The sequence below is a fragment of the Bos indicus x Bos taurus genome, chromosome 23 (genome assembly GCF_003369695.1).
Source record: "Bos indicus x Bos taurus breed Angus x Brahman F1 hybrid chromosome 23, Bos_hybrid_MaternalHap_v2.0, whole genome shotgun sequence".
In the NCBI taxonomy this organism is placed as follows: domain Eukaryota; kingdom Metazoa; phylum Chordata; class Mammalia; order Artiodactyla; family Bovidae; genus Bos; species Bos indicus x Bos taurus.
The window spans coordinates 46569624-46591807 of record NC_040098.1 but is presented as its reverse complement, the minus strand read 5'-3'; the positions used below and the strand labels follow the sequence as shown (position 1 = coordinate 46591807).

Genomic DNA, 22184 nt, shown 5'->3' with positions numbered 1-22184 from the left:
CTGTTTTTATTTCTTAGTATTTGGAAGGTTGGTTTCATTTCCTGACCTTGGAGAAGTGGCCTTTTGTAGGAGACATCCTGTGCGTCCCAGCACCACAGTCCCCTCTGGTCATCAGAGCTCTCTGCTCCAGGGGCGCCCCCTATGTGGACTGCATGGGTCCTTCTGTTGTGGCAGGCTGACCTCTGCGGGCCATCTGTTGGGCATGCTGGTGCCCCGTCGGGGTGGTTGCCAGGCCTTGCCTTGTGTAGAGGCTGCTGGCCCCTGGTTGGTAGAGTCTGGTCAGGAGGCAACAGGTTGCAGTGTCCCAGGGGAGTCCCAGGGCTAGTGCGGCGCCCCTGGTAGGCAAAGCCAATTTCTGGGGTGGGCAGTCAGGGGCCAGGCTTGCTGGGTCTAGTGTCAGCCTCCTGGTGAGTGTGGATGCTTCATGACACGGCTGGCTGGGGAGTCCAGGGTGTCCCCCAAGCTGGTGTCAGCCCACCGGTCAGCAGGGCCAGACCCTGGGGCTGCTGGAGGAGGGGCTCAAGACTTTGTCCCCTATGTCAGGCTGTGATAGCCCTGTGGCTCATGTCTGCCTGTTTGTGGATGGGGTCAGAGTCCAGGGGACGCTGGGGCTTATTACCACACCCTGGTGGGTGAAGCCGGATCCCAGGATCTCTGGCCGTTGGACCCTGGGGGTCCACGGGTTTGGGTGTCAGCCTCCGGTGGCTGGGGCCAGGCCCAGGTCTCCCTGGGGCCGATGCTTGCTCCCCAGGGAGGGAGGTCGGTCCCCGGGCTATGCTGGCTCTCGGGTGTCTGGGCGAGGACCTGAGTCCTCTGGTGGATGGGGTCACGGCCCGGGTTGCTGGGATCTCAGGACAGACAGCAGGCCCATTGGTGGGAGGAGCTGCGTCTCTGTCTGGCTAGCTGGATGGCTTGAGTCATCTCAGTTCCAGCGTTGACGAGACAGCTGGCAGGACCAGTCCTTGCCCCAAGAGGCGAGAAGGAGAATTCCAGCATGGGCTTGCCAGCTCTGACATCCTCGTCCTAGAACGAGCTCCACAGAGCCTGCCGTGGCAGGCTCTGCGGCCCCAGGGTGCCCTCCGACCGCCTCCCACGTCTCCCAGAGGCGCTCTGGGATCAGCAGGTAGGTTTGACCCCAGGTTCCTTCCACGCCATTGCGTCTGCCCTCAGTCCCGGACTGCCTGTGAGTCTGCTTCCATTTCAGCCTTCCTGGCTGCTCCTGGGGGGATGTCCTGTTTGGTTCTTGTCTGTTTTCTCTGTGTTGAATTTCTCATTTTGCTCTTGGATCATTTCCCCGATACCGCTGCACTGTTTGCGTTCTCTTACAGTGCTCTGAGCATCTTTGGACGATTATTTTGAACTCTGTGGGCAATTCCTGGCTCTCCATTTCTCTGGGGCCAGGGACTGGAGGTTTACCATCTTCCTTCGGGGAATCTTTTTGCCCTGGTTCTTCATGACCCCGGTAGCCCCGCGCCAGAGTCTGCCCCTGTGAAGAATCAGTCACCCCCTTAGGTCTCATGGGCTGACTTCAGTGAGGGGAGGCAGTCACCTGCAGGTGAGGACACATTGGAGTGGGCTGTGACCCTGGGTCTAGCGGCGCAGAGACTGGAGGCCCAGGTGTCTGGGGGACATGTGGCTACTTAGCTGGAGGGGCTAGTTTGTTGTTGTTGCTTATTTATTTGTTTATTTATTTTTGGCTGAACCGTGAGGCTTGTGGGATCTTAGCTCTCCAACTAGGGATCCGACCCAGGCCCCTTGCAGTGTTAGTGTGAAGTCCTGATCACTGAACTGCTGGGGAAGTCCCTGGAGAGGCTAATTTTATGTGAGCTCTGTAAACACAGGACAGAGAGAGAGGACAGGGCCTGATCTGGGCCTGCAAACAGCTCCAGGGGCCCTGGGTCTCAAGCCTGTCTCCTGTAGCTTCGAGTCTCCCCTGCAGTGCGCTGCTAGAGGCACCAGCCCGGAGGGCACCCATGATGGCGGGGATCGAGGCTGGCATCCTTCACCCACAGGGTGGCAGAGGCCTGGGCTAGGTGCCTGGGTGGCCTCAGGGCCCCAGTAGGGGTGAGGGAAGAGGGGAAGGAGCAGGCAGGGACCCAGGCAGCTGGTATCCACAAACACGAACACCTGGGCCAGGGGAGGAGCTGGTGCCATCTGCGGGGACCCACAGGCAGCCCCCACTCATGTCTGTCTGCAGAGCGGGTCGCTGTGAACCGCAGTTGCCCCTCGGCGTGGCTGCCATGGGCAGCCCTGCTTCTCCGTGTTCACAGCCTTCTCCACTGTTGCGCTGTTGTCCTTGATGAGTCACTAAGTCCTGTCTGACTCTTCACAACCCCATGGACTATAGCCCACCAGGCTCCTCTGTCCTTAGGATTTCTCCAGGCGAGAATGCTGGAGCAGGTTGCCATTTCCCCCTCCAGGGAATCCTCCTGACTCAAGGATCGAGCCCACGTCTCCTGCATCTCCTGCATCCATAGCCATCTCTAACGTACGTCTCAGTCTCAGGCTTGTGATCTGAAAGGGTTGAAATTGAAGCAGGCCCTTCATTAGGTACCTGAAAGGCTGGGGAAACCGGTTACTCACCTTGCTCTTCCTTTCCTGCAAGAGGAACTCGTTCTACTCTTGGCCTGAGCAGTGCCAGCCCAGGGGTGGGATGACGCAGGAAAAATTAAGTTCTCCTTTTCTTCGTGTGCAGTTAGTCTTGGGTTTGTTGTTCTACTCTGTTGAAGCTTCTTAAGTAGACTTAAGTGGGCTCCAGCGCTCTCTGTCTCTGTTCATGGATAGCTGTTTAACTGTAGACTTTGGCAGAGGAGGAGGTGGGGCAGACACTGGGGTCTCCTACGCTGACATTTTGGTGATGTCATTCTAAGAGACATATTCAGTAGGATATGTCAATGCCCATCAGAAAATCTCCCTTCTTGGAACTTCCTGGGCAGTCCAGTGGTTAAGATCCAGAGCTTCTACTCCTGGGGGTGGGTGCAAGTTCAATCCCTGGTCAGGGAACCAAGATCCCGCACACCATACTGTGTGGTCAAAAAAAGAAAAAGAATATCTTTCTTCTAGGTTCAGAAGGTGATTGGAACCACCAAGTGGACCTTTTGGAAGCCTAGGTCCAGGAAGTGAGTGGATGGACGCGGGGTATGCTGCAGCAATGCAGAGATGGACTAAAGTCAGACCCCCGCTGAGGCATAACACAGTAACCATAACTCTTCTGTCAACAAGAGAGAGGAGACTGCAGACAGCTGTGGGCAACAGGGGAAATCCCCTGGGGGAAGGCCTTGCCTGTGGCCAGAAGTGGATTACACTGGACCAGTGCCAGGACCTCCAGGGGTATAAACGGGTGATAACAGATGCTTACTCAGTTGTAGACACAAATACTCAGTTCAGTTCAGTCACTCAGTCATGTCTGACTCTGCGACTGCATGGACTGCAGCACGCCAGGCTTTCCTGTCCATCACCAACTCCCAGAGCTTACTCAAACTCATGTCCATTGAGTCGGTCCAACCATCTCATCCTTTGTTGCCACCTTCTCCTGCCTTCAGTCTTTCCCAGCATCAGGGTCTTTCCCAGTGAGTCAGCTCTTTGCATCGGGCGGCCAAAGTATTGGAGTTTCAGCTTCAGCATCAGTCCTTCCAATGAATATTCAGGACTGATTTCCTTTAGGATGGACTGGCTGGATCTCCTTGCAGTCCAAGGGACTCATACTGTTAAAGGACTGGAACAGAAGATGCTAAAGATTCTGGCTGCCGAATTACATTTCTTCAGACAAAGGGATGTCCTTTCCAGCCCACAATATCCAACGGTGTCCATTATCAAATGGGAAAATCGCATTGCATATCCTCATTAGAGCAATGGCTTCATAGAGGAGCAGAACTGACAGTTGAAACATTTGTTGTCTAAAACAGGGGGAAGAATAAAAAAGCAATATTTTTTTTTTTTAAGAATAAAACAGGGGGAAAAGAAAGGCATAAAGGGCTGGTTTAGATGCCTTCCTGAGTGCTTCCACTCAGCGTGAGGGGGCCTCAGGGAGGGTCAAGGACAGATAGATTCCTCTGCTTGGGGGTGGGGTTGGGGGAGGGGGGAGGAGGAGAGAGCGGGGAGGAGGATGCTGGTGCAGCTCTATCACTTTCCTTTTTCCTAACCTGACGCAGTGGTCCCAGGACTAGGGATGCAGCTGCCGGAGCAGGCATGATTCTTTCTTTTTTCTTTTTTTTTCCATTTCTAAAATTTAAATGTTTGTTTAAAAGTTTTTACTATGTTGTGTTGGTTTCTGCCACGTGTGTACTTCATCACTCAGTCGTGTCTGACTCTTTGCCAGCCCATGGACTGTAGCCCACCAGGCTCCTCTGTCCATGGGATTCTCCGGGCAAGAATACTAGAGTGGGTTACCATTGCCTTCTCTAGAGGATCTTCCCAATGCAGGGATCAAACCCAGGTCTCCTGTGTTGCAAGCAGATTCTTTACTGTATGAGCTCCAGGGAAGTTCTAGTTTCTGCCATAGAACAATGTGAATCAGTCATGGTTATATATTCATTCTCCCCCTCCTTAGCCTCCCTCCCCTCCTTCCATCCCATCCCTCCAGGTTACCTGTTTGCAGGGAAGGAATGGAGAGGATGGACTGGTGAGCACAGTGTGGGAGGGAGAGGATGGAGCAAATGGACACGTGCATGCTATCAGGGGTAAGACGGATAGCTGAGGAGAAGGCAGAATTCTTGAGCAAGAAACTGGAACCACCTCTTTCAAACTTGGTAGCAGAATTCCTAAAGATCCAGTGGAGTGGATTGAGCTTTGCCTCATCTAGAAAAGTCCGGGTGGCAGAGAGTGCTGTTCTCTTGCCTAGTGGTAGGGACAGCCCCCTGGTTTGCACCTACTCTGTACAAAAGGGAGGCAGCCAGGGAGGAAGCTTTGGCTGGACTAATACTCCTGTCAGCAATCTGGCCCAGTACGCAGGCCAAAATGAATGTCCCTTCCAAAGGTGAAAATGTCTGGGTAAAAATTAAATGACACAAATGAAGAGGAGCAGGAATAATAGCTGAGAGCAAAGGAATGAATAAATAGGTTATGCGATGAGGGGAATCCGACTTTATATTAAGACCTCCAAAGAGGCTCAGAACAAGGGATCCACATTATCTTTCAGCACAATTGTACCTGGTACCTGGAAGGGTAAAGCTGTGCTTGCCAAGACCAGCCCAGCTTTTGGAACTTGAAGAAATCTAACAGCAGCCTGCAAGCTTGGGCAGGCTCCCTCTGGGAGTCATGCAAACTGATGGTTAATGACAAAATGGATTCTAGTTAATGACCAAGTGGGCACTGCTATAATCCATTTAGTCATTAGTGGGCAGTCAAGTTTTGCCTCTAGTTTTTTTTACTCTATTTTTCAGTGTTTCAGTTTTTTTTGACTTCTATTTACTATCGGGAATTTGGGAGGGAGTTTTGGGAACACTTTTTCTTTCTGTGACTTCACACCATGTGGTGTAAGGCTCCTAGCAGACTGATCTTGGGGGAACCATAAGCCCTGATGATCAAATACTTGGTTATAGTGGACAGAATACAATGGCAGCATGTCCATCATGCCACGGTTATGCACAAACGCACATCACCCCTTTTTCATGGATTATTAAGGAAAATACGGGAAAACAATGGGCATCTAACGAGATTATAGCATAAGCAGCATGTGGTGGATTAGAGTGCCCCAGGCAGAAGGCCCCACTCTGAGACCAGAAAGGATGTGCGAGGCTTCGTGGTATAGTCAGACTAAGGAGCAGCTACTCGTGATCACCCTCATCTACCCCTCTTATGGGGGACCTGACATTTTGGGGTTCAATATATGCATTCCAACTAACCCACGCCACAACACACAGTGCAACAACAGCCCTGGTAGATAATATTTAGTCAGCAAGACTCATAAGACCATAGGGGACTTAGGTGCTGGCCTGGGTTGACCTTTAATGAGGCGTGCCATTCAAAGGAAAAAGACTGATTAACCAGAACAGGCAGATTAGAGTGAATTCTCTTCCAGGAGGAAGGGAAAGGCTAAGAGTTAGTCTGGAAAAATAAGGAGGTTTTAGCAAAGTGAGTCAAGCAAACTCAGCAAATAAGGCGGGATGACAGATGATGGATGAGGCTAGGGCCAACTTTGGGAAAGGTTCCTCACCCTCACTCCTCAGGGCCTCTTGACTACTTGAAATACAGTCGGAGGCTGAAGCAGCCACGGCACAGCTTCCTGTCTGCTTTGGGCAGCTCACGGGGCTGACCTCAGGGGATCTCATGGCTCTCCAAACTCGCAGCAGTCATCTGGGGGCACCTGGAACTCACTCTGATGCACTGTGACTGCTCGCACCCCCAAAGTAGGTCAAAGTCAGACACAGCCAGGGGTACAGTTAGGAAGGATAGAAACTCTTCTAAGTCCCACTAATGTCCTCCTCGTAGGAGGGAGGTGGGCCCTCCTCCTCTGGCCTGCCATACATATGACATCACAGAATAGAAACCAGTCTCCACACAAGCCTGTGAGATGAGGTGGCACGCCTGACTTTCCCCCGGTTAACTAGAATTAACCCCCAAATAACGTGTTCTTGTTGTTTAGTCACTAAGTGCTGTCCAGCTCTTTTACAACCTCATGGGCTGTCTATGGGATTCTCCAGGCAAGAATACTGGATTGCCATGCCCTCCTCCAGGGCATCTTCCCAACCCAGGGACCAAACCTTCATCTCTTTCATCTCCTGAATTGGCAGGCGGATTCTTTACCACTAGTACCACCTGAGAAGCCCATGAATGCTATACCAAATGTCAATACTTTGATAGGTTTGATCGTTTGATGTAAGTCATCTGTAGTCGATGGACTTCCCTGGTGGCTCAGATGGTAAAGTGTCTGCCTACCATGTGGGACACCCAGGTTCAATCGCTGGGTCAGAAAGATCCTCTGGAGAAGGCAATGGCAACCCACTCCAGTACTCTTGCCTGGAAAATCCCATGGACAGAGGAGCCTGGTAGGCTACAGTCCATGGGGTCGCAAAGAGTCAGACATGACTGAGCAACTAAACTTAAAAACGTATAGTCAAATCCGTAGAACGGTCTATGATATAATAGAATATATACATGTTGGTCTTTGTTCCCACTTCCTGATAGAGCTTCTAAAACTCTTGGGATTTCCTTAGTGATAGAGTGGTAGGAGCATCTCTGGTTCTTGGGGGATCCATAGATAGCTTCAGAATGAGGCCTGACAGCCACCTGAACCAGTCAAGCGATTAGAGGGCTGGAGATTGAGTTCAACCATCAGCAGATGATGATTTAATCGATCATACCTTTGTGATGGAACCTCCAGAAAAGCCTCTCAGCTATGGGATTCTGGGGGCTTCTGCACTGGGGAACGCCTTCCTGTGCCCGGAGAGGGAAGCCCCCAGCTCCACGGGGACAAGGGCTCCCGGGCTTGGGACCCTCCCAGGTCTTGCCCTGGGCAGCACTTGACCAGCTGCCCACTGTCTCCTTTGTAATAAACAGGCGATAGTAAGCTGAGTGTCTTCCAGAGTTTTGTGAGCCATCCTAGCAAATTATCCAACGTGAAGAAAGGGAACCTGCCGACTTTGTAGCCACGTCAGACAGAAGTGCAGGTAACCGGGGGACCTGATACTCACAAACTGCCATCTGATGCTGGGCGATCTGATGGGACGGAGGCCCTCAACCTGCGGAGTCTGATACAAGCTCTGGGTAGTCAGTGTCAGAATTGAATTTACTTGTAGGATACCGGGTTGGTGTCTAGAGAACCAGAGACTTGGTTGGCGGGAGAAAAAACCTGCACATTTTGGTGTCAGAAATTTCGTGAGCAAATCAGCTCGATCTAGGATACATCCTTAAGTATAAGAGTTCAAGGTAGAGGACTTTCCTGATGGTCCGTTGGTTAAGACTCCACCCTCCCAAGGCAGGGGACAAGGGTTTGACTCCTGGTTAGGGAACTATGATCCCACATGCAGAGCTGTACAGCCAAAAAATAAAAAAGATTTCAGAGCAAAAGAATATTCATATTTTTAAAAATGTATTTTTAATTGGAGGATAATTGCTTTACAATATTGTGTTGCTGTCTGCCATACATCAACATGAATCAGCCATAGCTATATGTATGTCCCCTCCCTCTTAAACCCCCTCCCACCTCCCATCTCCCACCCCATCCCACCCCTCTAGGTTGTTACAGAGCACCAGCTTTCAGCTCCCTGTGTCATATAGCAAATTCCCACTGGCTGTCTATTTTACATATATTCATATTTTCATTAGTCAGTGTTGCCAGAACATCCCAAAGAGGGTGCTACGATTTGCATTTTATTCAGCAATGTACTAGAAACTCCTTTTTTCACTTAGGGAATTATTCGTGTGCTTTAGAAATCACCAGATAGTGGCCTTTGGGAAATGTCAGCTTGACTCAGTCATGGTCTTTCTCCTCTGAATCCACCACCTTTCTAGAACTGGTTTTTCAACCACGGCCTTTGCATGCCTGGGGAGCTTGAGGGTGAGTCAGCCAACAGGATTATGTAATAAGGGATTGAAAGGAAAGATGACAGTCTCCAAGTTTTCACAGCCTCCAACATCTGACAAGCAGAGCGGGAAGTCATCGTTTTCTGGGAAAACCTCAGCTGGGTTCTGCTGGTCTCTCTTCTCTGGTTTCCTGCTCTGTGCTGGCAGCAAGAACAACAGCTTTTGGTGGAGCACGGGAGGCAAGGAATTGTAAGGAATTCACAAAGATCATGGCATTTTATCCTTAACATCTTAGTATAAGGTCTTACCCTCACTTTAAGACAGAGAGACCAGAACTCGGATGTTAGATAAATTCTTCAGTGCAAAAGAGTCAGGGCCGCCTTGTGCAGTTAGGTCCTTCCATGGAGGAGGAGGGGAAGGGCTGCCCCCTAGAAGTCTAACTCTGCTATTAAACGGCATGTTATGAGCTGAAAATTCCAAAGGAAGGCAAGTACCATCTCCTATTAGACACTCTGAAGACACAGTTATCAGTGTTGCTTGCAGTGAAGATGAGTGAATCATCTTCAAATGAAAATGAATGACCTCTGGAGAAATCCTTCTCCCGTGAAATTTCTATGAAGTAGTTCCTTATCCCCATTTTGCAGAGAAGAAGACCAAGGCTCAGAAAGGTTAAGGAACTGGTCTAAGGACACAGCCAGTCACCGTTAAAGCTGGAGTTTTAACCCACGTCTGGAACTCTGAAGGCTTGTGTGCACGATCACTCCATTAGATGGCCGGTGTGCATGCTGGGCCCTGCATACCAGTGCCTCCCAGTGGCTCCTGCTCCTTGCCTGCTAGGCACAGCCCTTGACAAACCACAATGTGGGCAGAGAGTGTTTTGATTGTCCTGCCATATCAACGTCCACAAGCTTGCTTCATCTCCTGTATTATCTTTGGCTAGCCAAAGAAGGAAGTTAGCCCCTGACCGCATACATCCAAGGGGTAATATTTAGCTTGCAGAAAAACCCTAATGAACTTTTTGGCCAATCCAGTGTTTTGAAGGAATCCTCTCTTCCTTTGTCCAGTCAAAACTGCCAATCTCTACGCAACCCCCACAACCTCTTCACCAGAAAATTCTCTCATCTCTGTCTGTGAAACAAACGCAGAAATTGACAACTCCTTACCACTTCCATCACTACCAGTTTGGTCCAAGCTGCCATCATCTCACACCTGGATTAATACAATTGTCTCTTTTCCAGGCAGGAATTCTGGAGTAGGTTGCCATTTCCTACTCCAGGGGATCATCCCAACCCAGGGATAGGAACCAACATCTCTTGCATCTCCTGCATTGGTAGGTGGATTCTTAACCAGTAACACCACCTGGGAAAAGCCCTACCTATTATGGTACTGTTTTCTTTTTTACTATAAGTTTTTCAGATACGGCTGCTTGTAAACCCCACTCACCGTGTGACTGTCCTGAAATGCTTCTGACAAGGACTTTGGCCCAGGAGTGATAGTTACCCAATAATGCCATGACAATAATGTCAGTAATCACAAGCATGTTGACAGCTGTGTGGCAGGCACTGTGTCCCAGGCCATTCACTTGCATTCTTCCAACTTCCAGCAGTCTTGCAAGATGGCCATTTAACCTCTATTTTCCAGGAGAAAAGACCGACGTTCCTAGGGGAAAGAATGTCTTGCCCAAGGCCACATTGCCTTCAGGTAGAGTTGGAATTTTCACCAGAATTGTCTGAAAGGTCATACAGTTTTACTACCTTAGGCTAACTTCTTACTTAAAATTGTTCAAATTAAAGATGAGGACAATAACTGTGTTCATCTCTTTTCCAACCTCCCGTGTGTGCAGGACGCAGTGGCAGCTTTCCGTGTAATTATTCAGGTCTTACAAGGATCCATTGAAGAAGTAAAGATCATTACTCACACTTTACAGAGCGTGATGGTTAATTTCTGGGATCAGCATGGCTAGGCTCTGGTGCCCAATTTCTCGATCAAACCTAGTTTAGATGTTGCTGTGAAAGGATTTGTTGATGGGATTGACCGCAGGTGTAATTGAATCAAACTTTACCTAACAGAGATTACCCTTCACGTTGTGGGTGGCCCGCATCTGATGAGTTGGAGACTCTAAAAGTGAAGACTGAAGTTTCTAGAAGCACTCCTGCCTCAAGAAAGCAGCATAGAAACCCTGCTGAGCTTCCTACCTGTTGGTAGGAATTCAAACTTAAGACTCCTATTCAACTTTTACCTGAATTTCATATCAACTCTCACCAGGATCTTCACCCGACAGTCTAACCTACAGATTGCAGAGTTGCCAGCCTCCAAAATCACGGTAGCAAAAAATTCCATAAAATAAGTCAGTCTCTCTTGATATTGATCTATCGAGAGAGACAGAGAAGAGAGACCGTATAGGCTGTTTCTTGGGAGAACCCTGACTGATACACAGAGTAAATGAAAACTAAAGATTTTAAGATCCATCCTGTATGGATGTGGGAGTTGGACTGTGAAGAAAGCTGAGCACCAAAGAACTGATGCTTTTGAACTGTGGTGTTGGAGAAGACTCTTGAGAGTCCCTTGGACTGCAAGGAGATCCAACCAGCCCATCCTAAAGGAGATCAGACCTGGGTGTTCATTGGAAGGACCGATGTTGAAGCTGAAACTCCAATATTTTGGCCACCTCTTGCAAAGTGTTGACTCATTGGAAAAGACCCTCATGCTAGGAAGGATTGGGGGCAGGAGGAAAAGGGGATGACAGAGGATGAGATGGCTGGATAGCATCATTGACTCAATGGACATGAGTTTCAGTAAACTCCGGGAGTTGGTGATAGACAGGGAGGCCTGGCGTGCCGCGATTCATGAGGTCGCAAAGAGTCGGACACGACTGAGTGACTAAACTGAACTGAACTGAAAGATTTTAACAATATATCCCAAAGAACACAGCTGATGAGGGCCGGGGATGTGATTTAAACCCGGATCTGTCTGTTCCTTGCTGCCCAGCTCTGAACAAGTCCAGCCAGAGGGGTAATGAGAAGCCAGGACAACCATCTCGGGCCACGTGTTTTCAAGGACCACAGCAGCTGGGCACTGACTTTAGCTAGCGGTGAGAATGGCTCTTCTGGACACGAATTCAAATAAGTAGCACAAATCAGCCCTGTGACATGTACACGCTGTTCATGTACCACCTCCCCATTGTCACCAAAGCAAAGTGGAAAGGCTTCCTGATTCTCCCACCGATTCACCCTCCAGGGAGAGACTTGACCATTATTTTCCTTTCAAGAAGGCTCTCAAAGCAGGACCCAAATGAAATAAACTGTTGGAGGTTTGTACTGATGGAGTTCGAATCAGAACGGTCTCCTCCCGTTGTCACGGGGATTTGGGCAGCTGTGATGCGTTCGCCCCTTTCCTGCCAGGCACCCACTGGCCTGTGAGGGAAACTAACTCTTGACCCCACCTTCTTGCCCTCTTTGCCGGAATGGCCACTGTCCTCTGATGACCCGGTTTTTCCACGCGGCGGTCAGCTTGGCCACTCCCAAGCTTTCCAGCCCATGGGAGGCTCAGTGGAGTTGCCCGGGGTGGAGGGGGAAAGCGTAGCAGAAGCCCCAAGTTCAGAGTCAGGCTCAGCCCCCTGTGTCATCACAGATGTCAGCAGGGCTCCTGACACATATGGAAAATAAATTCTTCCAGAATCAAAAATAGCTGAGAATAGGTCTAATGAGCCTTTAAGTGCCCTTAGGGACAATTCTTTCCCAAGTTACTCATTTTGATCCGAGGAGAGAGGGTGAGCCAGGATTCATGGGGGTGCCCAGACTCGAGGGTGGAAGACAGTTTCTCAGGAATTTTAAGGGGGAGAAATGTAAATGACCACATTTTTCTCAAAGCAAGGTTAGAACTGGGGCAGGATTGAACTTGTCCAAGCATTCTGCCCTGTAACTGCTTTTGAGATATAAGGAGACCGTCGTAGGTTGTGGAGAATGGATGCTGGGGGCAGAGGGAGGCACATGCATACTTCAGGGGAGTACCCCTCCCTGCACTCTCGGGGCTCTCGGAAACCAGCGGTCAGAGGTCCCATCTATATCCACACAAAGGTAGGGGACCAAGGTCTGAATGCTCCTGGATTCATGAGAACATCTGCCTTAATGATCGATCCAGACCGATAGGAAATCTGTTTAGTTAGCTAATTATAATTGCTCATCTGGATCGCATTCTACATTAAGACTGAGACCATGATGGTGGCTCCACGGCTACCCCAGACCAGCTCATCTCCATGTTGATGAATGATGGGGTTTTTGTTTGTTTGTTTTACTGCATAGCTAGTCTCGGTGGCTGGGATTTTACTGAAGACATGTGGGGTTCTGGAAAATTCTGAGACTGAACCACTAATGCCTAGGGAGCAGGTTAACCCAGGAAGGGAAGATGAAGGAAGGAGTTTGCCAAGAAGTAACTCCTAGGTGACTCAGTGGTAGAGTCCGCCTGCGATGCAGGAGACGCAGGAGACACGGGTTTGATCCCTGGGTCAGGAAGATCCCCTGGAGGAGCAAACGGCAACCTGCTCCAGTTTCTTGCCTGGGAAATCCTATGGACAGAGGAGCCTGGTGGCCTACGTCCATGGGGTAGCAAAGAGTCGGAAACGACTGAGCCCACACACACACAAACCTATAAAGTGCATGCGTGCCTGTGTGTGTGTCTATTTGTCTCTCTCTCTCTCTCAGCTAGGCTCCTCTGATTCCCAGTCTTGCTCAAGTTTACACAGTAAGTGCAAGAACCAGAACTCTGCTCTTCTTACCAGGAAAGCAACCCTGTAACAGAATCGTGTGTGCACGCGTGCACCTTGTCCCAAATGCTCTAGAATGTTATCACATCAGAGGATCAGTGGATGCCGCAATTCATGAAAGAACACTGACGCTTATTCTCTTTATGGACACAGAGGACCTGGGGTCAGTTTTCCACTTAGCGGGAGGTTAAAGCTGTCAATGTTTAAGCTCCCCTAACAGAGTGTTAAACTTAAGCCAGCTGGCACCTTAGTGACTCGGGGCTCGTGCTGCCGATGTGGCTGCAGGACCAGATGCCCCAGTAGCCATGCTGAGATGGTCTGAAAGTCAGGCTGCACCCCCTACACCTCTGAGTGTACCCCTCATTATTCACCGGTTCTAAATTTGCACATTTGTCTACTTTCTAAAATTTGTAATCCCCAAATCAGTATTTGTGGTCCTTGGCCCACATGTGCAGAGCTACAAAAAAAAAAAAAAAAAAGCCTGAGTCACCAGACTTGAACGTTCCCAGCTGAAGTCTAACAAGATGATGCTCTGCCTTCCTTTTTTAAAATGATAATTTTATGTATTTATTAAGTTACTTTCGGCTGTGCTTGGGGTTTCTCTGGATGTAGAGTGGAAGCTACTCCCTAGGTGTGTGGTGCTCGGCTTCTCATTGCAGGGGCTTCTCTTGCTGTGGAACATGGGCTCTGAAGCACAGGCTCAGTAGCTATAGCAGAGTGCCCGGGCTTAGTCGCTCCATGGCCTGTGGAACTTTCCTGGACCAGGGATCGAACTGGTGTCCCCTGCATCGGCAGGCAGACTCTTATCCACTGGACCACCAGGGAAGCCCAGTGCTCTGCCTTCTTGATTCTGTTCTGAAACAGATGAGCTGGATATGGAGACAGGACGGGGGCTCCATGCCTGCAAAGAAGTCCAGCTCTGGGGCCAGTTGGATAGGACTTGAATTCCAACCCAGGCTGCCATCAGTGGGGGGGCCTCAGACAAGTCATCTCATACAATGGAACTTCTTTGGGTGGGTTTCTAACCCTGACCGCCACGTGATTCCTAAGACCCTCACCAACTAGACTGGGACTCACATTCCTTCTCCAGAAAATCTTCCCGACCCAGGGATTGAACTTGGGTCTCCTGGATTGCAGGTGGATTCTTTACCATCTGAACCACCAGGGAAAACTCTAAATTACAAGAGAAGCACTAAAATAAAGACTTGATTTTTGATGTGTGTGCCTAGGACATTGGGAAATTTTTTATTCTTAAGACATATCTAATTCTGCAATGAATAATAGAAGCGATGCATCTCACTGTCTTTATATGCTCTCCAGGCTCCTTAGCAGTTGCTGCCAGAACATTCCAAAGAATTACCAAGAGTACCCTGGGTTCCAGACCTTGCTTGCTTTTTTCTTCCACCTGATCTAATTTGTCTCTTGTCCCATTTTTTCAAAACCTCTGTTAGATGTCTTCGTTTTCAATGACTTTTTTTTTGGCCCCAGACCCAACATGTAGGATCTTAGTTCCCTGAGTAGGGCTTGAACCTGAGCCCCCTGCAGTGGAAGCAACAACTAGACTGCCAGGGAAGTCCCCCAGTGACTTAATGAGATGTATGGAAGTTATAAAACAGCATAGCAAAACAATTTGCTATATATCAGCAAAACAATTCGCTTCCTCCTGAGACATTCGTAAATGTCCTTGTGGAGACTGTGGTGGGGTTGGGATTTTGAGATCTGGCAGGTTTTTTCAGCAATGCTCAAACACCACGTTGAGCACTTCTAATGTCTTCAAAGACAGGTTCTTCCTTCTGAGTTGCCCCCAGTCTAGTGGGGAATAAAACGCTGTAATGGCAAGAATTCTCCCTCCTGTCAAGCAAGAGATAGTCCACCAGGCCGAGCAATGTGCCACACGGCCTCTGAGTGGCAGCACCACATTTTGCCAAAGTTAGAGTCACGCTGGAGTCAGGCAAAGTGTCGTTCTCTGAATTTCCAGTGCACTCGAGTCTCAGGTGAGACTCTCCAAGTGACTGTGTGCAGAAAAGACCAACAGAACAATCCATTTAGTGGATTCTCTGTGTTTACAGTCTGTAAACAAATGGCTATGGTCCGATGGCCTTGTATTCATGGACACTGAAATTTGAATCTCACGTGCCATGAAATGTTTTTTCTTTCTTCCAATTTTCTTTCAGCCATTCAAAACTGCACACAGTGGAGGGCATGGCAGCCCACTCCAGGATTCTTGCCTGGAGAATCCCTTGGACAGAGGAGCCTGGTGGGCTACAGTCCCCAGGATCCCAAAGAGTTGAACACGACTAAAGCGGCTTAGCATGCGTGCACGGTGTGGAAGAACTGAGTTCTCATCTACCATGGAAGAAAGTCAGTATACAGTGTCTAAAATCAGTAAATCAAGATATAGCGGTAAAGGATATTTTTTAAATGCACACAAACTGTACAAAAACATATGGCAGGGACTTCTCTGGCAGTCCAGTGGTTAAGACTCTGTGCTTTCAAAAATGAAGACTCTGCCCTTCTGCCCTTTCAATGTGGGTGGCACGGGTTCGATTCCTGGTCGGGGACCTAAGATTCCACATGCTATGCGGCCAAAAAAAAAAAAATGACAGGCGGATTGCCCCCCACCCCGCCAGGATGCCCATTGTAGCTTTGCCCACCCCTGGTGTAGAGGGAAGAAGAGCGACCAGACTTAATTTTATGATGCATGTCTACTATCAACTAGGTGCCAAAAACACTGTGACCAGTAGACAGAAGTCACCTTCCATGGGCTGGTGGCGGGGCAAACAGACGAGAGTGGGGCGCCGGGCCCTAGTGGAGCGGGAAGGGCTCCTAACCTGAACGTGGGGGGCAGGGAAGGTGCCACCCAAGGCCCTGGTGGACAGGAGGGTCTCATCAAGGAACGTGTGGGAAGAGAACGTTCCAGGTAGAATGTTCTCCACTCTGCTAGAGTCGAAACCTTGCTAGAGTCAGGCAAGTGTGCTTCAGTCTCCTGTGGGTATAATGCCCATGCTCACCTCCCAGACCATCAGTGAGAAAGTGGAGCCAAGCGTGTGATAGAGGGACTTCCCTAGCAGTCCAGTGGTTAAGACTATATGCTTCCACCGTAGGGGGCCCGGGGTTCGATCCTTGGCCAGGGAACGAAGATTCCGCATGCCACTCAGTACAGCCAAAAAAAAAAAGTGTGATAAAACATCAATGACGGTTCATTTTCAAGGCGCTGCATTTGCAACTTGAGTGAGCTGGTCTGAATGATCTGCACGATTCCATCCAATCCTGCATTTCAATGAATTCTTGATTTTTATCTTTAGGTAGAGGGATACACTCCTGTTGAGAAATTCTGGGTGCCGTCAAGATTAGTATCAGTAAGTGCCGGTGATGACCCCGGCTCATGAAAAGTGACTCATGAAAAGTGAGACGGTCCCCAAACCGAAGACATAAGCTGTCCCCTGAGCTTAAAGATGACATCAGTCACGGTGATGAGGTGTCCCTCTGGCGGGGGTAAAAGGGCTGTAAGAAGGACCCACATTCAACTTCCTCCTCCCTGCCCTCCCAGAACACCCTGAGTTGGCAGCCGTGACAGAGTCTTAACTTGAGGTTGAGCTGGACCAAGGCAACACCACCACGCAGTTCTTGCTCCACTGGCCCCAGTGCCTCATGTTCTTGGATCCACTCAGTCCCTTCGTTGTAAAAGAAGAACGTCAAGCTTGGGGTTGACCCCTTGACCCTTAAGTGAGAGGCAGTATTTATCTTCTTGCTCAAAATAAGAAGAAGGAGTTGATTCTCCAACAGTCAGAGGATGAAGCTGCGGCTGACTTTGTAACGATACAGAGTGACGAGCACAGGAGAGGTGGTGGGAAGCATGACGCTGAAGATGTTCAAGTTTGTTGTGGGATTTATGGCCATTTCTATAACTCTTTCGTTCCTGTATATCAACAATTTCAACCTGCCGAAACATCTGCTAGTGGGGAAAATTGCAAACTCTTCGGTGCTTGCAGAGGCCTGTGACATGGTTGAAGCAGGAAAGAAAATCTTGGGTGGAAATATACCAATGACGCCACTGAAAGACATAACTTGCCAACAATACCTGACCCAGAATCACTACATAACGAAACCTCTGTCCAAAGAAGAAGCTGAGTTCCCTCTGGCATATGTCATGGTCATCCACAAAGACTTGGATACATTCCAGAGGCTCTTCAGGGCTGTCTACATGCCTCAGAATGTCTACTGTGTTCATGTGGATGAGAAAGCGAGAGCTGAATTTAAAGATGCAGTGGAGCAATTACTGAGCTGCTTCCCAAATGCCTTCCTGGCTTCCAAGATGGAGTCTGTGGTCTACGCAGGAATTTCCAGGCTCCAGGCTGACCTGAACTGCCTGCAAGACCTCATAGACTCGGAGGTCCCATGGAAATACACCATCAACACTTGCGGGCAAGATTTCCCCCTGAAAACCAACCGGGAGATCATCCAGCATCTCAAAGGATTTAAAGGGAAAAACATCACCCCCGGGGTGCTGCCTCCTCCTCACATTATCAGAAGGACTAAATATAGGCACTTGGAGCAGAGATACAGTTCGTTTTCCTTTATGCTGTGGACTTGGATAAGAAAAACGCCTCCTCCCCATAATCTCACCATTTACTTCGGTTCCACCTACGTAGCGCTTACAAGAGAATTTGTTAATTTTGTTCTCCGAGACCAGAGGGCTCTTGACTTACTTGAGTGGTCGAGGGACACGTACTCTCCTGATGAGCATTTCTGGGTGACACTGAACAGGATTCCAGGTATGTGGGACTTGATTCTACATAAAGTCTGGAAGCATTGTGCGTGTATGTGCGTGTGTATGTGTGCAAGTATTTTACACTTTGAAACTGTCCTTAATTGTATTACGTATACTCACCTTTGGGCTTCCCTGGTGGCTCCACGGTAAAGAATTCTCGCCCGCAATGCAGGAGACGCAGGTTCGATCCCTGGGTCAGGAAGATTCCCTGGAGGAGGGTATGAGAATCCACTCCAATATTCTTGCCTGGAAAATCCCATGGACAGAGGAGCCTGGTGGGCTACAGTCCATAGGGTCGCAAAGAGCTGGACACAACTGAAGTGACTATGCACACATGCATATTCACCTGTGTTTCCAGCTTTATGGACACCCTGTAAATTTTCGTGTGTCTGGTGCAATGGAATTCATATAACAGAAGTTAATCATCTTACATATCAATAAATATACTGTTTGCTTAGAGAAGGTGCCTGCCTATCAAATTTTGACATGGTCATTAAGTCTTTGATATGACAAGTGAAACTGGTTTTTTTTAATCAATTATAGTATGTTTTCTGTGAAAATCTCTCAATCACGTCCGACTCTTTGCAATCCCCTGGGCTGAATGGTCCATGGAGTTCTCCAGGCCAGAATACTGGAGTGGGTAGCCTTTCCCTACTCCAGGGGATCTTCCCAACCCAGGGATCAAACCCAGGTCTCCCACATTGCAGGCAGATTCTTTACCAGCTGAGCCACAAGGGAAGCCCAAGAATACTGGAGTGGTAGTCTGTCCCTTCTCCAGCAGATCTTCCCGACCCAGGAACTGAAACATGGTCTCCTGCATTGCAGGCAGATTCTTCCAGTTATTTGCCATGTGGGTTATTCATCATGGTTTCATTTTACGCGAATTTGAATTGCTCAAGTTGGAAAAGTTTGAGGTCTGAAAAATGTCAACAACATTTCTATAAGAACAATGTGAAATAATTCAGCTTTTCCAAATCAAATTTTTTTAACTGACCAGAACTTTCCAGAATTCCGGACTGTCAGACAAATGAACCGTAGACCACACTTGGGCCTGGCCACGTGGCGGCCTCACTTTGGTGAATGGAAACCTGCCATCCTCTGTGCTCTGTGCTCTAGGCTTGCAGGAGTCAAGAACTCACCCTTTGTGTAGAATCTGAAAACCCTGTACTAGTTACTGATGAGCAGAATATTAAAATAATTCTTTTCTTCGGACTTCCTTGGTGGGCCAGTGGTTGGGAATCTTCTTTCCAAAGCAGGGGATGCAGGTTCGATTCCTGATTGGGGAACTCAGATCCCACGTGCCAAGGGGCGACTAAGTGCACGCCCCGCAACTACTGAGCCAGTACACTGCGACTAAGACCCAATGCAGCCAAATAAATAAATAATAATTAAAAAAATTTTTTTCTTATTATAGAATACAATCCTATTGTAGAAAATCTGAGAAATAAAGAAAAGTCGGTATGTAAAGACTAAGAAAATTTTAAAAAGCAAACATTATACATCACACAAATTGAGAAATAATTGCGTGCATATATACTGGGTAATTGCATTCTTTTTCATGGTATGGATGTACTAGAATTTGCTTAACAATTCCTCAGCTGTTGAGCGTGTGTTTCCAGTTTTTTCACTATGGAAAGTGCTATTGCAATTAATGCTGGGAAGTGTCAAAACTAAGTCACACCTTTTCACATACAGCTTTGTCAGATGTCAGCATTTCTGCTTCCAGAATGAACTCAGACCCAACTCTGTTAAAGGTCACTCCAGATCTGGGGCTATAGGCTTTCCTGCCTGGGACTAAATTTGAGGGTGAACTTTAAGCACAAAGAATCTGGAAAGAGGACTCCCTGGTGCTCTAGTGGCTAAGACCCCACACTTCCTGGAGTTTTAGGGGTCCGGGTGCCAACCCTGATCTGGGAACTAGATCCCACAGGCCTCAGCTAAGACCTAATGAAACCAAATAAATAAAATAAAATTTAAAATAAATATTTAAAAAAAAGAATCTGTGAAGAAAATTCAGAAGTTCTTTCTCTAGGAAAAGCAAACTTCTGCATGGGTAAATTGGACGGTAGTCTCAGGAAAGTTTTGGTTTAGTTGCTCAGTCATGTCTTGACTCTTTGTAACCCCATGGACTGCCAAGCCTGCCAAGCTTCCCTGTCCAAAGGATTTCCTAGGCAAGAATACTGGAGCAGGTTGCCATTTCCTTCTTCAGGGGATCTTCCTGACCCAGGGATGGAACCCGAGTCTCCTACGTTGGCATGGGCCCTATTTTGAGTGTCCTAGTGGGAGATGCAGTTTTATCAAGGACAGTTATCTCCGCCACGGCGACATCTTACAACATTTCTGAAGTTGGAAGTGTTAGACTCAAAGCTTCCAGGACTCTGTAGGGGAGGGTAAGCCGGTGTTGGATAACAGTAACATGAGACTCCAAGACTCCAGCTTATTTTAAGTCTCAGTCTTTGCGACTCTGAAGGACAGGCCTTTGGGACTGGGACTGAGGCAAACAGAACGTTAAGCTTCCACATTCCAGCTTTTGTTATTCTGCGTTTAAATACCAATGTAAACTCTAATAACGGCCTCCATCATAAGAGAAGAAGAAGATTCGCACTAGGGTGCTCCCAGGCAACTTTATCCTCCCGGGAATGGAGAGAGATAGAAAGGGGTCTATTTGCTAGAAAACTACTGAGGGAAGAGGTTTTCTGGAAACATCATCTCTTTTTTTAAAACTGAAGTATAGTTGATTTACATGTTCTTTTAGTTTCTGGTACATGGCAAAGTGATTCACTTATATATATTCTTTTTTCAGATTCTCTTCCTTTGTAGGTTATTACCAGATACTTCCCAGGTGGCACTAGTGGTAAAGAGCCCACCTGCCAATGCAGGAGATGTAAGAGATGTGGGTTCAATCCCTGGGTAGGGAAGATCCCCTGGAGAATGAAATGGCAACCCACCCCATTATTCTTGCTCAGAAATCCCATGGACAGAGGAGCCTGGTGGGCTACAGCGGGCTCATAGGGCTGCAAAGAGCTGGACTCGACTGAGCAACTTAGCACGCAACCCTGAGCTGCTCTTCATCTGTCAGCTCTTGGCCTCAGCTTTGCATTATACCAATGATATGTAATGGACTGTTTTGACAAGAACCAGCTTTGGGCTTTCCTGGCGGCCCAGTGGTTAAGACTCCGAGCTTCCATTGCAGGGGATGTGGGTTCCATCCCTGGGTCAGGGAAGATCCTGCACCCTGCCTGGTGCGGCCAAAGAGAAAAAGAAAAGAGCCAGCTTTTTCTTACATTTCCTTGCTATTCTATTTCCAGGGATTTTGTGTCAAAAAACTGCAACCTTCCCCACCTCCTTCCCTCACTCTTTTCTTCCCAATGGCTTTCCCTGGAAGTCTGAAATTTGCTCCGACGTCTCTGGCCACTCTCTGGCTGGATGCTTTCTGTATGTTACTTCTGGAATCTTCCAGCTGCACCCGGATGTTGATGTCAGAAAAAACCCAGACTCAAAGGCATGGGTGATTTGCTTGAGAGGAAGCCAGCCTTAGAGGTCCCTGAGTGAGAGCAGGGGTTGTTTTCTCAAATTTACTCTGGAGGAAGCAGGGCAGTGTGAGATCAAATGGCTTTCTCAGATGCGCTGGGCTGTCAAGAGTGGCTTTGACTCAACTGGAGACCTTCCTGCCTACAATCCAGGCTGTTTCTCATCACTCTTTCTCAACCACATGCGGAGCTATTTTAAGTCCTGGTGCTTCAGACTATTTCCTGTGGCTAATAAAAAAACCAAACCCCCACAGAGATGAAGGTAAAGCAGAGTACAGAGTTTAGTATAGTAAACGTATAGACAAAGAGAGAAAGAGGAGGGAGAGAAAAGAGAAAGAAGACAGACAGAGAAGACAGTCTGGCCAGAGACAGAGCTGGAAAAGAAAAACAAAATGTGACGTTAAAACCATTTTAACCCAGGTTGCTCTTTCTCTGTGACCTCTGTGGACTCGGACAAAGTTTCCACTCGGTATCCCTGGTTTCTCACTTGGGTACAGAGGTGCTGTCAAAATGAAAGGAATGTGTGAAAAGTGCTTTGGGTTCTGGTGTGTGGAGTAACCGCAGCTGTACAAACAGGGCTCTTCTCTCTGTTTCCTTTCTATAGTCAACTGTGGAGATTAAACTTTCAGTGCAGTTTTCTTAGGATGAAAATGAGTTT

At 48.3% G+C, this 22184-nt stretch overlaps 1 protein-coding gene across 2 annotated transcripts in view; it reads left to right on the top strand.

Moving 5' to 3' along the window:
* Positions 1-685: 685 nt before the first annotated feature.
* Positions 686-22184, top strand: part of LOC113882206 (N-acetyllactosaminide beta-1,6-N-acetylglucosaminyl-transferase-like) — a 119489-nt gene continuing 97990 nt past the window's right edge. Inside the window, exons 1-2 of one of the 2 annotated variants that reach the window (XM_027525415.1) lie at positions 686-1123; positions 16531-18000. In XM_027525415.1, the coding sequence (XP_027381216.1) occupies positions 17082-18000 (919 nt within the window). In that variant the 5' untranslated portion in view covers positions 686-1123; positions 16531-17081. Of the gene's footprint in view, positions 1124-15848; positions 18001-22184 lie in introns of those variants that run through there. The other variant, XM_027525416.1, reaches the window with a different exon arrangement.